The sequence below is a fragment of the Protopterus annectens genome, chromosome 10.part0 (assembly GCF_019279795.1).
Source record: "Protopterus annectens isolate FY-2018-M chromosome 10.part0, PAN1.0, whole genome shotgun sequence".
Taxonomy (NCBI): domain Eukaryota; kingdom Metazoa; phylum Chordata; order Ceratodontiformes; family Protopteridae; genus Protopterus; species Protopterus annectens.
In genome coordinates, this window is record NC_056744.1 from 1,374,675,291 (window position 1) to 1,374,689,622 (window position 14,332).

General features: G+C 35.4%; 1 protein-coding gene across 1 annotated transcript in view; it reads left to right on the top strand.

Moving 5' to 3' along the window:
• Positions 1 to 14,332, top strand: part of LOC122814283 (calcium-activated chloride channel regulator 1-like) — a 2,127,707-nt gene that overhangs the window by 856,230 nt on the left and 1,257,145 nt on the right. Inside the window, exons 10-11 of the mRNA XM_044086873.1 lie at positions 9,553 to 9,659; positions 9,762 to 9,983. Of these exons, the coding sequence (XP_043942808.1) occupies positions 9,553 to 9,659; positions 9,762 to 9,983 (329 nt within the window). The remainder of the gene's footprint in view (positions 1 to 9,552; positions 9,660 to 9,761; positions 9,984 to 14,332) is intronic.

The window sequence follows — 14,332 nt, forward strand, 5'->3', positions numbered from 1 at the left end:
TTTTAAAGGTTGGTAGTGTCAGTGTACTTGGGAATACTTACATGTTGTTATTATAAAGTGTTAGGATACCACTTGCCCTTTTTTTAGTCTATTTTTTTCTAATGTGGCCATAATCAAGTGGTAGTATAGCTTCACCAGGGATGGGTGGTATGAGCCAAGATTCTGTGATTGTAAGACTATTAGGTTCGTTGCAAGTGATTCAAGTATGTAACTGGGCTACCTTATTGTGTATGCTTCTAGAATTAAGTTGACAGACTTTGAGAGAGTGTGAAACACAGTTTTAAGAATACTAGGGAAGAGGCTATTTTATGATTGGGATTATAATGGATATCACCACAGAGGAGGAGGAGATAATATAAGATCTGATTTGTGATTTGTGATTTTGTGTTTGGAATAAATGCAAATATTGTTGTAGGTTAAGGTCTTTTTTATTGTATTGCACTGTTTTTGTTGTGGTGTTATATGGGAAGGTTATAGGTTTACATGTATAGTTTTTGTGTGATAAGTTTTCTGTCTGGTTGTCTATAGTAGGATGTTCTGTAACTTACAAGTCTCAGAGGAGCAAGTAGTGAATGTAAATTATGATTGTGTACATATTTGAATGATGGGCTAGATATAAGTTCTTGGATGGGAGAGAACGTCTGAGGCTGAATAAGTAAGTGTAATAATGCGATGATAAATATGTTAATGAGGGTTTGCTTATATAGGATGTGTACTCAAGTGGGTAGGTTTGTTTAAGATGGCGAGAAAAGGAGTAGGAGTGGGGCATGGAGAGGTAAACATTTATGTAATGATATGGGGGTGGCAGGGAATTACACGCTGGAGAAAAGTACAGCAGGTTGAGACTTCCATGTGCAGGAGACTCTCACCTAGCAAGGCAAGACCACTATCCAAAGAGTCCAGTAAGCAAATGAAGCTAGATAAGTGGCGGGTATATCAGCAAGTGTATTGTGTGAATTTTGCTGATATTTATTTATTTTGTTTATTGACATTGGTTTAACTGAAAAGTCTGACTGGACAATGGCCTGTTTTCAGAAAAGCTCCAACATATTACATGAAAGCAAAAGAGTAGAATATAGCAAATATAAACATTTGGCATGGATTGCCATTTTACATGTACAATGTAAAATGAGAGTTTTCAAGACTGTCATATATTTATAATACAATACAAATAATACAAATAATAAATTAGAAGAAGTGAAGCAAGAGCTGGAAGCAAAAGGAAAATAAATCTCTATGGCCATAACCAATTAATTGCTGACTCTTCTTGGGTTGACATATTCTCAAAAGAGATAAAGAGACAGTTATTCATTGAGAAAAGGGTCATTACTAAGTTTCACAGATGAGAAAGAGTGAAGACTGGTTAAAAAGAAAAAAGAAAGGAATATGTGTAAAGAAGAGAAGGAAAGAATGTGAATAAAGTTAACAGAGAATGATATTTACAAATTACAAGTGAGTATCTGAAGTTATGTACTTTAGCAGAATAGCAAGTGAGTAAGATTTTCAGTAGTGAAACAGAAGATGGTAGGTCAGAAAAATGAAAAATAATTATTGCTGGAGGAAGTGAACTGAGATAATGATTGTAAGAATGTGAGGTGAGAGATAAAACTGTGGTTAGAAGATGAAGGTGGGGTGAAAGAGAAAAAATGGGTTATAGGATGGAACTATCCTGGTGTGGAGCATGAGCACAACATGGAATTAGTTATGAATATTTGTAAAGAAGGTTTGAACATGCGGTGGATGGGTGGTGGCCTAGCTATTAAATGGAATGAAGTCCTTTTTTTACTGAATTAAACTACAGAGTGTCCTGCAGATTTTGTGGTTTATGTATGATGAGAAGTTGTTTATTATTTGGTCATAAGGAATATTATGGAGTGCAGTTTTGGAGAATTGCACTAAAAGCTGGTTAGGCTGAAGGACTGTTTATTGTTGTATATGCTGTGATTAAATGGGTATGTGTAAGATGGTGATATAGTTCTAACCAATTCAGTTCTTTCTGTGTGATACTGTGGTAGCTTTTTTTAGCAAAATATTCCTCCTGTTTATGTTTTTAGAGAGGTTATTGAAGTAGGTAAGTGTTATCTAGGGGGTTACTTCAGTATTCATTGTGAGGACGTTTTTTCTTTTGTAGAGAATTATTTTTGGTTTGTATTGTAATTGCACTTTGAATATGTAGGTCAGATTTTAGGCTGCCATCTATGGTCATGCCAAGCAATTTAGTATGAGATATTACTTCAGTGTCACTGTTGTTTAGATAGGTGATTTTGAAGTTACTTTGTCAAGGCTATGTGAGTTGGGAAAAATAAGAATAGTTTAGCTGTTTTTAGGGATGAGCTATAACTGAGCATGTTGAACCAGCGTTCATTGTAGTTAATGGCATATTGTGTTATTTGTTGAAGATGGGTTTGGGCTATTAGAGAAGCAACGAGAGAGAGTCATCTATGTACCTTATGAGACAGGCTTGTTGGGCATATGTATATATATATATATATATATATATATATATATATATATATATATATATGTATATATAGTTGGTGAAAGAGCAGGAGACCAAGAAAAGAGCCTTGGGATTCATCTGTGATAACTAACAGGAAAAGAGATATTATGCAGAGCTATCCAGTAGATTGCTCACTGTCAGACATGTAGCTCCTGAACCAGGTGCGTGTAGAGAGTAAGAGGCCATGGGAAGACATTTCATGTGAGAGTTTGCTGTGTAAGACAGCAAAGGCCTTAGATAAGTCTAGGAATAAAAAGATAAAAATTTACCATTTTCACTAGCATTGTTGATGGTGTCTAGGAAGGATATGAGTGTAGGAGTAGTACTGTGGGCTAGGTAAAAGCCATGTTGTGTAGGTGTCAAGAGTTATTATTGAAAAGGGGATTGGAGATTTTGCTTGCGGATACCTTTTTTTCCAGTATTTCTGAGAGGAGGATAGGATGATGATGCATTTAAATGTCTGTGTGAGGTTTAGTGCAATTAAAGCTTGGAAATGGCAGCCTTGTTTATTAGCATGGCTTCTAGGTGTACATACATATACATACATACACATACATATACATGCATACATACATGCATCCATACAAATATATCAAGCACAGACATTAATGCCCTTCTAGCCTGCCAGTGTACCAAAAGAGTTGTTCCCATAATAAGTGCCCAGGGTATTCTTAAAAAAACACCTAAATTAGTGCTTGCTTTAATATAATTTGGTAATCTGTTTGAATTATCAACTGGTTTCTCAAGAACTAGTTAGTACACTTTTCAATTCTACAGAATTTTCTACATAGGTTGCCTACTGATTCTCTACTACTTTTTGATAACACCAAACATTTCCAGAGGTAGTTGTCCCAAAATGACCTACATACCTGAAAATATCTTCACTTAAATATCTATAAGAGACACTCTACAAGTTCAGATATTTCAGTATTTCATAATAACTTTAATTTTTACATTTATGGATGTCCTTAGCATATTTCCACTGTACTCTTTCCAGTTTAATCATGCTTGTTTTCTTATAATGCTTATATTTTGTTATTCTATAGTCAGGTTTAGGTCTAATGTAATTAAAAAACAATGTCTTCATCATTTCTGATTTTCTAGACTTTATCATGTTTATACAACCTATAGTTATATAACTGTCATTAACCAAATGGTTGATACAATTAGAAAAACTAAATGCTGAATCTATCTATATACCCAGATACTTAAATGAATCTACAGTTTCAATCACTGTGTGCTGTGGTAAATATTCATCTTTCAATTTATGTCTCCCAAACTCTCATATGCTTATTTTTTATGTATTGTTCAGCATATTATACTCCCATGCCCAAGTGGTCAATTTAGTCAAGTTTTTTTGCAGACATGCCCAATCTGTAACACATGTAATGCATTTACCCAGTTTCAGGTCATCTGCATACAAGTTGTATAACACCTCAGATAAAAAATATAGGTCTGAAAGATGCATTGTAAACAACTAAGGACCTAGGACAGAGCCCTGTGGGACAGCATGATTGCAACCAAGAATTTTACCTTTCCAATCACTGTATGATATTTGCCATGTCCTGTTTGTAAGCCATGCAGCTATCCATCTTATCAACAGGAAATCAATGTCTAGTTTTTCTACTTTATTGATCAGTGTTTTGTGTATGATCCTGTTAAATGTTTAAGTTAAATCTATATAAATTACATCACAGCACAATTTTTCATTCATAGCTGTTATTATATTGTTGTACAATATCATGTTACAGGTGGTAATAGATCTATTTTCAAAATATGCATGTTAGTATATGGTTTCAAGTCCCAACCTTTCCAATTCTGACAATACCTTACCCAATATTACCTTCTTCATTATTTTTCCACAACATGAAAGTGGACCTAAGGTCTATATGTCATTAGAACAATTTATCACCCCTTTATGGAGCCAAACTGCTTTGTATACGATTTTGTAACTATATCTATAATCTGTTGTATCTGAGAATACATTTTAGAATCTACACACAGTTTATAAATTTGTGTGTCTTTACTCCTTCCTCATGCTGTGGTAGTGGTGCTGCGGTAGTGTTGTCGACTCACAGCAAGATGTCCGTTTGATTCTCAGCTAAAGCGTTTTCTGTGTGGAGACATGCATGAAGGGGCGTACCTTCGTTGAAGGTTGTGCATCAGGTCTGGTAACTTGGCACATAAAAATCTTCTACCAATCATTAGCGGACTGGAGTTCCACTGTGGCAACCCCTAACCAGGAAAAGCCGAAAGAAACAACAACAACAACAACTCCTTCCTCAACTTACATATCTGGAAAATGGTTTTCTATTACGCTCAATATCGTTATATACATTTTCTTTAATTTTTTTCTATATCGTGTTTCATACAATACCTAATTTGTTTGTCCAGCTTATTTCAGTTTTCAAAGCTGTAGTTCAACCTATTTTCAATTTATTATATTATTGTCTCTCACCTTAATCAGTTATATCTCCTTGATGTTGTCTGCCTAGGTTCTGATGTTAAACATTTTTTTTTTATTTTTTGCACTCAACCAATTTCTCTTTCAAAACATTTCATATTCCTCCTGCAGTTTTTCCACTAACACATTGCTACAATTCATTCTGCATAGTGACTGTTTTGTTTCTATGCCATTTATAATTAATCTTCTGTGCATTGGTTTAGGTTTTAGTTTGGCAGAATTATCTAAGAACAAATTAACCTTTATAACCCCATGATAACTGCATTTGTTTTTCCTGAACATATATTGTGAATAATTTTGTAACTAATGTTGATAAATTTACCAGAAACAGACTGGAATAATATTGATTTAACTCCACAGCCAGTATTATTTTTCCCTCCGGTGTTTCAAGCAAGAAATGTATGAATTCCTGTAGGTCATCAGCACTTGACTTTGGTGGTCTATACACTCCAAGAATTGTTATATGTTCCAGGTTTGTCTTTATTTTCACAATTGCACTATCTATAATATTGGTGTTATCATTAAACACATAATAATCACAGGTCACATAACTATCTTTAATCCCTATCATAACACCTCTACCTGATTTTTTGTAAGAATGTCTATTACAGTAAAAACATAAATACCCTAACAGAAATGGTTTCCAGTGCTGTGACTATTGTATGGTAGTCTGTAAGGTGGCATAGTAAGGTTAGAAATATTAACAGAGTTATGTAGAACATCTTTGCTCTAAAAAGGTAGAGTAGGTATACAAAAATAGTAAGTACTAGGTAGAATAGGAACTAGAGATTTGAGATAAGTGAGGTAGCAGTGGGAGGAGTTGTCTAGGGGCAATAGAGCAGAGCAATAACTGGAATATGTCTAAGATAAGTCTGTTTTAGTGTGTTTGGTAAAGGGAGGGGTTCTGACAGACAGGTAGCAGGTGAAGAAGGATTTGTGATGAAGAAAAGTGTAGAATATTAGGTATTGTTGGAGTCATATGTTTGTGAGGTGGGAGGTGAGAGTAGAGTGTGTGTAGGGGAGGGAGTTGATTAGTTGAGTGGCTAAGAGAGAAGAGAGTCGATTGATATAGTGTATAGGGGAGGAAAGAGATGAATGGTTGTGTTTTAAGTGGAGGGTAGAAGTGATTTGTCAGTTGTGTGGTGTGGGGTTTGGCTTTAAATAAAAGTAGAGAAAGGCAGTGGGTGGGAAACTGGGGTAGGATAGGACAGTAATTAATGAAAACAATCTAGTCAACCAAAACATGTTTTGACCCAAAAGGCAAAAAGCAAATTTACTATCTTTTATTTAGTTACTTGTTTTTATAATTTTTGATCATAGTGTTCATGTAGAAAAAATGCAACACACGAGAATATATTTTTTTCATCGCTTTGTCCATTTTTCAGAAAAATACAGGATTTCTAAAATGTGTGTGTGTGTGTGTGTGTGTGTGTGTATGCATGTGTGTCTGTAAAAAAAAAGATATTATATATATATATTTATATATATATATATATATATATATATATATATATATATATATATATATATATTTGAGATGCTTCTAGAGAGAAAGCACATCTGGTTTATTCCAAATGAGAAAATTTTGTGGCAGAACATAAAATGGCTTTTCTTTCACTTAAAGAATTAGGACTAAAAAATAGCAAAATAATTTAAACTTGCAGGGCCAGATTCTATAAAGCCTACACTAAGTGTACACTAAATGTGCATGATATGTATTCATGAACATTCTTAACACATTTTTTGTGCTTTCTAGTCACTCAGAAAGATCACACTAAGTGTACATGTAGTCTACACTTTGTGGTAACTTCTATGAATCCCTGTCAGTATTTAAAGCTGCAAGAATATTAGTCGGAAAACTAAAATTAGGAGGAAGATGGTGTGAGTTCTGACTGTGTTGTTTGCTCACTCAGAACGATGTATACTTAGTGTACACTTAGTGTAGATGTTACCGAATCCCAGGGTTAGTGAAACAAAAGGCTCAGCATGTTTGCTACATTTACAACTGCAGCTGAAAGGTAATACACAAGATTATTCTCATATATTAATAGTAACTGTGGACTGCACCTTTACAAATGAACTCTTAAAATAAAAAGTAGTTTATCTTATACAGTCACTCTCATGAATACAAGCTCATACATATGAGAGTAGAGCAATGCTCAGTATTATTCCAACACATCCCTCTGGTAAAGCAGATAACCTCCAAATTATCTTTACTAGAGCTTTCTTTAGTAAATCTGTGTATTGCCCTGGACTCCTGCCTCTGATCTGATTGCTCCAGCCTTGCACAGTCTCTCTTCACTTCAAGCACTTCCACAAATAAATGGTCCAGAACATTTTAGACTCCCCAGTGGCCTTCCTCATGATAGCAACAGGTTATTATTGGGACACATCATCACCTAAAAACTGAGTCATGCTGTCTTAAAGGGCCTTCATTATGTGCTTTTATATCTCTATCACTGAAGCCACCTTATTATGTTAGTGTATATATGCGTTTCTGTATATGATAAGATTTTAGCATAAATGCTTTCTTTAAAACATTGCCAGCAACAGTACTGACATTAATATAATGCTATCATATATTACTTTCACTAATGTGAACATGTTTTAAAAAAATGTCATGATGTAAAAAAAGTTAGTTGGAAACTGAACCTCCACCCCCATAAACAAGGGTGATGCACTTCCCAAAGCACCACCTTGTATGCATCGTTGCAGGTTTGTCACTTCTGCAAGGAGAGCTTACTCCTGTAGTAAAATAAGGAACTTGAAAGAAATGATTGGGGGGGGTCCATAGTATAAACACAATATGATCTTTTTTGTTGACTATAAAGAAAACAAACGAAGATTCAGAAAATGAAGATTAACAAATGAATATTAAAGAAATTGTATGACTTTTTCCTTTGGCTCACAAGTAATTAGTTTGACTCTGTGAGAATTGTAAACTGTATTTACAAGAAAGATATTGAAACAAAACAAAAAAACAGTCAGCTATTTCAGGATGATTTTCTAAACAGATGTATTGACAGTATTGCATTGGAAAGCTGCTCATCTGTTACAGTGATTCTGAAGGGTAGAGTCCTTTTTGTACTGTACTTATAGGCCTATTAAAAATATAACCATCTGTGTATTATTTCTACTGCATGCATCCCGGACCCCATTTTATTTACCTCTTATGTCTATGGATTTTTTGTTTGGTAAACCAAAATTAGTAAACATCAGCAATCTGTGCCATCTCCAGGTCTACAGTCCATAACCAAATTAATGCCTCTTATAACATCCCTCTGTCACATCTTTAAATATAATAATTATTGTAAGAAGTGCTGTTATGTGTTAATCGCAGTCCTGATAATTTTTCCAGGGATTTAATCATTAAATCTTTAAATTTCCATAACAAGCGTGTGGCACTGTTTCTGATACACTAGTATAAACACTCCCAGTATTACCAATCTTTATTCTTTCTGCAGCAGTTTTGATAAATATTGCTTAGATTATTTCTAGCGACTCAATTTTGACATCCTATAAACAGCTGGCTCAGTTTTTGTGTTTCAATTAGGGCTTTCTCAGGATTCCAGTAACTGTATTAAAACATCAGAAGCTTTAGATCTGATAATCCTGAGGGAATCTTTTAGTAGACTAACTGATATGTTTTGTTGCATATTGCTCCAAATAATAGTGAGGATATAACAATATGCAGACAGGTAAATAATTAAACAGCTGCTACAGCACAAACAAACAGAAAACATCTATTAAAAACTCTCACAGCTGGAAGATATTAGTTTTTTTTTTTTTTACTTTTGATATGTTTTATGGAAACCAGTTGCACCACTGTATTAACTATACCTTCAACCCACCACTAACATCATTAAAGAGAGGACCTCATTATTTCAGAAAAGGTTTTAAAATCAGCAGTTAAGATCTTTTAACAAATTGAACTAATGCATTTCTGAATAACCACAGATGAAACAATTCATCCAATTATTATAATACAAGTTATTTATCTACACTGGTACTGATGTTTGATCTGGAATGTTAACTTTTTAATAAAATAGATTTTCTTATGAAATCTAGGACTCTACAGAAGTTTAAATCTACACCTGGGTGGTCAGCTGGTGAATGACACACACACACACACACACACACACACACACACACACACACACACACACACACACACACACACACACACACACACACACACACACACACACACACACACACACACACACACACACACAGACACACACAGACACACACACACACACACAGACACACACACACACACACACACACACACACACACACACACACACACACACACACACACACACAAAGTAGATATTGATACAAGAGGCTAATTACAGAAAGCTCTGAATATTTCATTGTGCATCTGTACTACACAGCTTACAAATAAAATTGTATTCTACTTTAACACACAAGACATCAGCAAAACTGCAACTTAATTTAATATTTCTTTCATAGCTACTTGAATCTGTTTGCTTTCATTCACAATTACTTGACATTTGAAGTAATTAATGCCTATTCTAAAATATTGGATATGTTTTAATGATCGTATTTCATTTGGTTGCAGGTGGGCTTAAGTTCTACGCTACAGATAGTCTTGACTCTAATGGTTTGGTTGATGCTTTTACTAGAATATCATGTTCAAATGGTAATCATTCCCAAAAGTCCATTCAGGTTTGTGAATAGATTTAGGCAACTTTTTAACTTTTTAACTTTTTTTTCCCACTGGTTGAGCTTCATGAACTGATGAAATACATTTTATTTCTACATTTATAGCTTGAAAGCAATGGCCTCACTGTTAAAACAAAAGAATGGTTTAACAGCACAGTGTCGATAGATAAATCAGTTGGAAAAGACACTTTCTTTGTGATCACATGGCAAACATCTGAACCAGATATTTATGTGCAGACCTCCAGTAGAAGAATATACATGACGGCAGACTTTAAAAAAGATACAACTTTAAAAGCAGCTCGGCTTCAAATACTTGGAACTGCAGAGGTACAGATTATATGCACTAATTTTCCATTTTATTAATGGTACTTGTTGAATTACCTTTACAAAACAGTTTTATCACATTGCATTGAAACACATATTATGGACTTGGGAATTACACATTAACCAAATTATGTAGCTGCAGTTTTTCATGAATCATAAATTTACACCAGACTAATGCTAATTCACAATGGAGATGTGTTACAGGAACCTGAATACATGGCTGTTAGCAATATGTACTTCGTTTAAATTATTAGCAGCTAGTTTAGTAAATGTCATTTGGTTGGAACCAAACAGAACCCTTTGGAATGTTTGCGTGTGTGCATGGGGGGAGGGGTGTTTTTTTTCATTTAAGGGCAGAAACCCTGCATCATTTTCATTGTTAAAAAGTCAAACATAAATCGCATACTTACAAACAGTGACTGCTAGGGGTTATAGTGCATTACCAGAAACACCTTCATCTTATGTGCAGCGGTCTGTTCTAAAGGACAACCCATACTGCCTCAGGTTGCGGTTTGCACTAATGCTGATGATGGTGTTTCTGAGGTTGGGAGTGGATTTAATATTCAAGATGTTTTTGCTTCTAAACATACATTCTGCCCCCAGATTTGTCTAATGGAAATTTATTATTTGCAAACAGTCATGATCTTACTTTGAAGGAAATTATAACGTTTTTTAAAAGACTATTTACAAATATTTACAAAGTATAAAGCCAATCAACTGGACAATTTATTTTTAAACTTCTGTATTCAGAATATATATCTTCCGGAGTATCTGCACATTTTTTAATACCCTAATGGAGTAACAACTGGCTCTGTGTTACACCATGAACTACTGGGATTGTTCAACAGAATGGGAATAGAACTCATAGAAATAATGGTACAGGGCAATTAACTAACTTGGAAAATGAATTTTGTATTTTAGACAGCCATATCAAGGCTGACCTACTTTCTCTCATCACATGCAGGATTTTATGTGTATTAGAGAAGGCTGAATGTATACAGACAACTACCTATAAATGGAAACAAAAGAAAATTATAAGGGACATCAATGATTACAAGAACAAGACTGTTTATCCCAACCCCCTGGGGAAGAGTGGTTCTGGTAAACAAATACCTAATTTTGACTGTTGACTGGCGGACAGCATTATTATTGATGAAAGAGTGGAAGATACTTCAGGAGATGTTCCTCGGAGATCTAAGAGACTAGAGGAAAAAAGAGAGAGAAACTAACAATTATTCTATTCATCAAAATGGCTATATGGAACAGGATTTATGGAGGGTGAACTATCAGAAGAGGTAGTTCCAGAAATAACATCTATGACTTAGGCATTCCCAGAGGCCGGGGACATTGTATATGATCTAAGGGGATGCAGAAATCTATAGTTTTTCCCTATTGTTATTACCCATGTCTTTGGCTCATTCTTCCAGAAAGGTTGTAAATTTGTGCCTTCCATAACCAAAGGTAGTTGACATTTTGACTGAATTAAAATTATACACAACAAAATTAAATTTTAAATGTACTGTGGCCTCCAAGAATGAAAATATGGATGATATTGTATTGAGCAGAAGGACTACATTTAATCTGCCCTTTGCACCATCCATTGTTTTATTTGAACAACTGTGTGAAAACAGTATTAGGAAGTGGTGTTCTAAAAAAGAGACATACATACTATAACCTTACACCAGACAGAAAGGAATTACATTATACTTTGTGTAATGACAAAAACTTACACATTATGAAGCCCAATAAGGGTGGATCACCATTTGTACTCCTCCAAAATGATGGAATACTTAAACAATGGGGATTTTTTTCTGAAGTCTCCCGGAAAATATTAACATTGCCTATCATGGCATAGATTTAATTCTCGATGACATGTTTATCAGTTTCAACTTGCCACCAAAGACCATAGAATTTTTTTGTGGTTAAGAACCCCAAGATCCTAATGATTTTTGGGATCCCTAAGATCCACAGATCAGTGAATGATCCCCCTTTAAGACCCATAGTGGCATCAGCGGGTTTGAAGACAGAACCACTGGCCAAATATGTGGACTTTAAATGCAAATCATTTTTTCAATCACAAAATGAACATTTTGAAAGACCCTTGGAATTACCTGAGGGATTGTTTGCTACCATTGATATCAAATATCTTTTTTCTGTTATTCCTCATGACCAAGGGCTTGAATGGTTTCTCAAAGCTATAAAGTACTGATTTAAAGAGTGTGGTCACTAGTTTAGTGTTTCAATGTACGGAAATGGTTCTCACCAACAATTTTGTTTATTTCAATTTGTCCTGCTGTCCAGCAGTCTTTGTCCTGCTGTGTCGGAATCCAAAGTCGTAGATACATCTTAGGGGTACTGCCCTGTAGCCCTGTAACCTCCCCTGGCCACCCTCTGAATTTCGCGCTCAAGAAGTAAGCGTTTCCACAAAGCCAGAACAGCCCAGAACAAATACTATCGAACTGAAACTCATTTATATACAAGGTACTGCCCTGTAGCCCTGTAACCTCCCCTGGCCACCCTCTGAATTTCGCGCTCAAGAAGTAAGCGTTTCCACAAAGCCAGAACAGCCCAGAACAAATACTATCGAACTGAAACTCATTTATATACAAGGTACTGCCCTGTAGCCCTGTAACCTCCCTGGCCACCCTCTGAATTTCGCTCAAGAAGTAAGCGTTTCCACAAAGCCAGAACAGCCCAGAACAAATACTATCGAACTGAAACTCATTTATATACAAGGTACTGCCCTGTAGCCCTGTAACCTCCCCTGGCCACCCTCTGAATTTCGCGCTCAAGAAGTAAGCGTTTCCACAAAGCCAGAACAGCCCAGAACAAATACTATCGAACTGAAACTCATTTATATACAAGGTTATTATCTTAATACACCAAAGTCTACTTGTGTTTTATGCTGTAAAGCATCCCCTTAAATAGCTGCGAACTTATTCCACACAGCAGTGAAATAAAACGCTAACAACAGCATTCTCTACCCTAACTACTCAGAAAATTAGTGTTAACTCTGAGTAAATCAGAGAAATTGGACCTAGTCCCAAACAATAAAAGCTGTTACTATCCTTTTCACTTGTAAAACCCTATTGCAAGGTAAAATAAATTGCTACTGTTTTACCTGTACTTGCTCAGTGTGGAGTCGGATTAATCTTACCCACGCCCTTATCCCACCCCCTGCCTCTGATGAATGCGAGGTATCTTAAATCCAAAGTGCCCGCCAATTTTCAATCATTTCCTGCTGTGTCGGAATCCAAAGTCGTAGATACATCTTAGGGGTATGTATAATCACATCAAACTTATGTAGCTGGAAAATACACTCCCAATGCTACCCAGTGAATTATTTTGATGATACTTTACCTTGTTTCAGCGTATCGCTACCTCCACACGCAGTTACCTGCTCAGAGGTAGCGTGTACACTCTGAAAGTATCGCCTGTTAGACCTACATAATTAAACCTGTCTGAACGTCTCTTTACAATTACTCTACAATGATTATGGACATTTTCTGCTTCAGTATATAATATATTAAGAGTAGCGACTGGGTTTTAAATTAGACTAACATAATTATTCTATGCGAATGTCTTTATAAAGCACCTTAAAATGACTGTAGACTCTTTCTGCTACAATATGTGTTAGACCAAGAGTAGCGACTGTGTTTAAAGTTAACTGACATAATTAGCCTGTAAGAATGTCTTTGTAAAGTACTCTAAAAGGATTGTAGACATTTTCTGCAGCAGTCGATTTAAATTAAGAGTAGCGACTATGTTTTAGAGCTATATTGCAGTGCTAGGAATACCTGCAAGGATCTATCTACCACAGCATAGTGTCCCTTAAACACATAGTGATAAATTAGTGGTGACTGGTGTTGTTTTCTTTCGGGGTTATTAAAAGGATGAAATGAGTCGTGAGGGTGCCTCACATAGCTAGCTTGGCATATTTCACTGCATAAAATATAATTTATCGATGTTTTTGTATTGAAAGTCTCCACAAGCAAACTAAATGTGTTTTTTCCTATATTTGTTCAGGTACTGCCCTGTAGCCCTGTAACCTCCCCTGGCCACCCTCTGAATTTTGCGCTCAAGAAGTAAGCGTTTCCACAAAGCCAGAACAGCCCAGAACAAATACTATCGAACTGAAACTCATTTATATACAAGGTTATTATCTTAATACACCAAAGTCTACTTGTGTTTTATGCTGTAAAGCATCCCCTTAAATAGCTGTGAACTTATTCCACACAGCAGTGAAATAAAACGCTAACAACAGCATTCTCTACCCTAACTACTCAGAAAATTAGTGTTAACTCTGAGTAAATCAGAGAAATTGGACCTAGTCCCAAACAATAAAAGCTGTT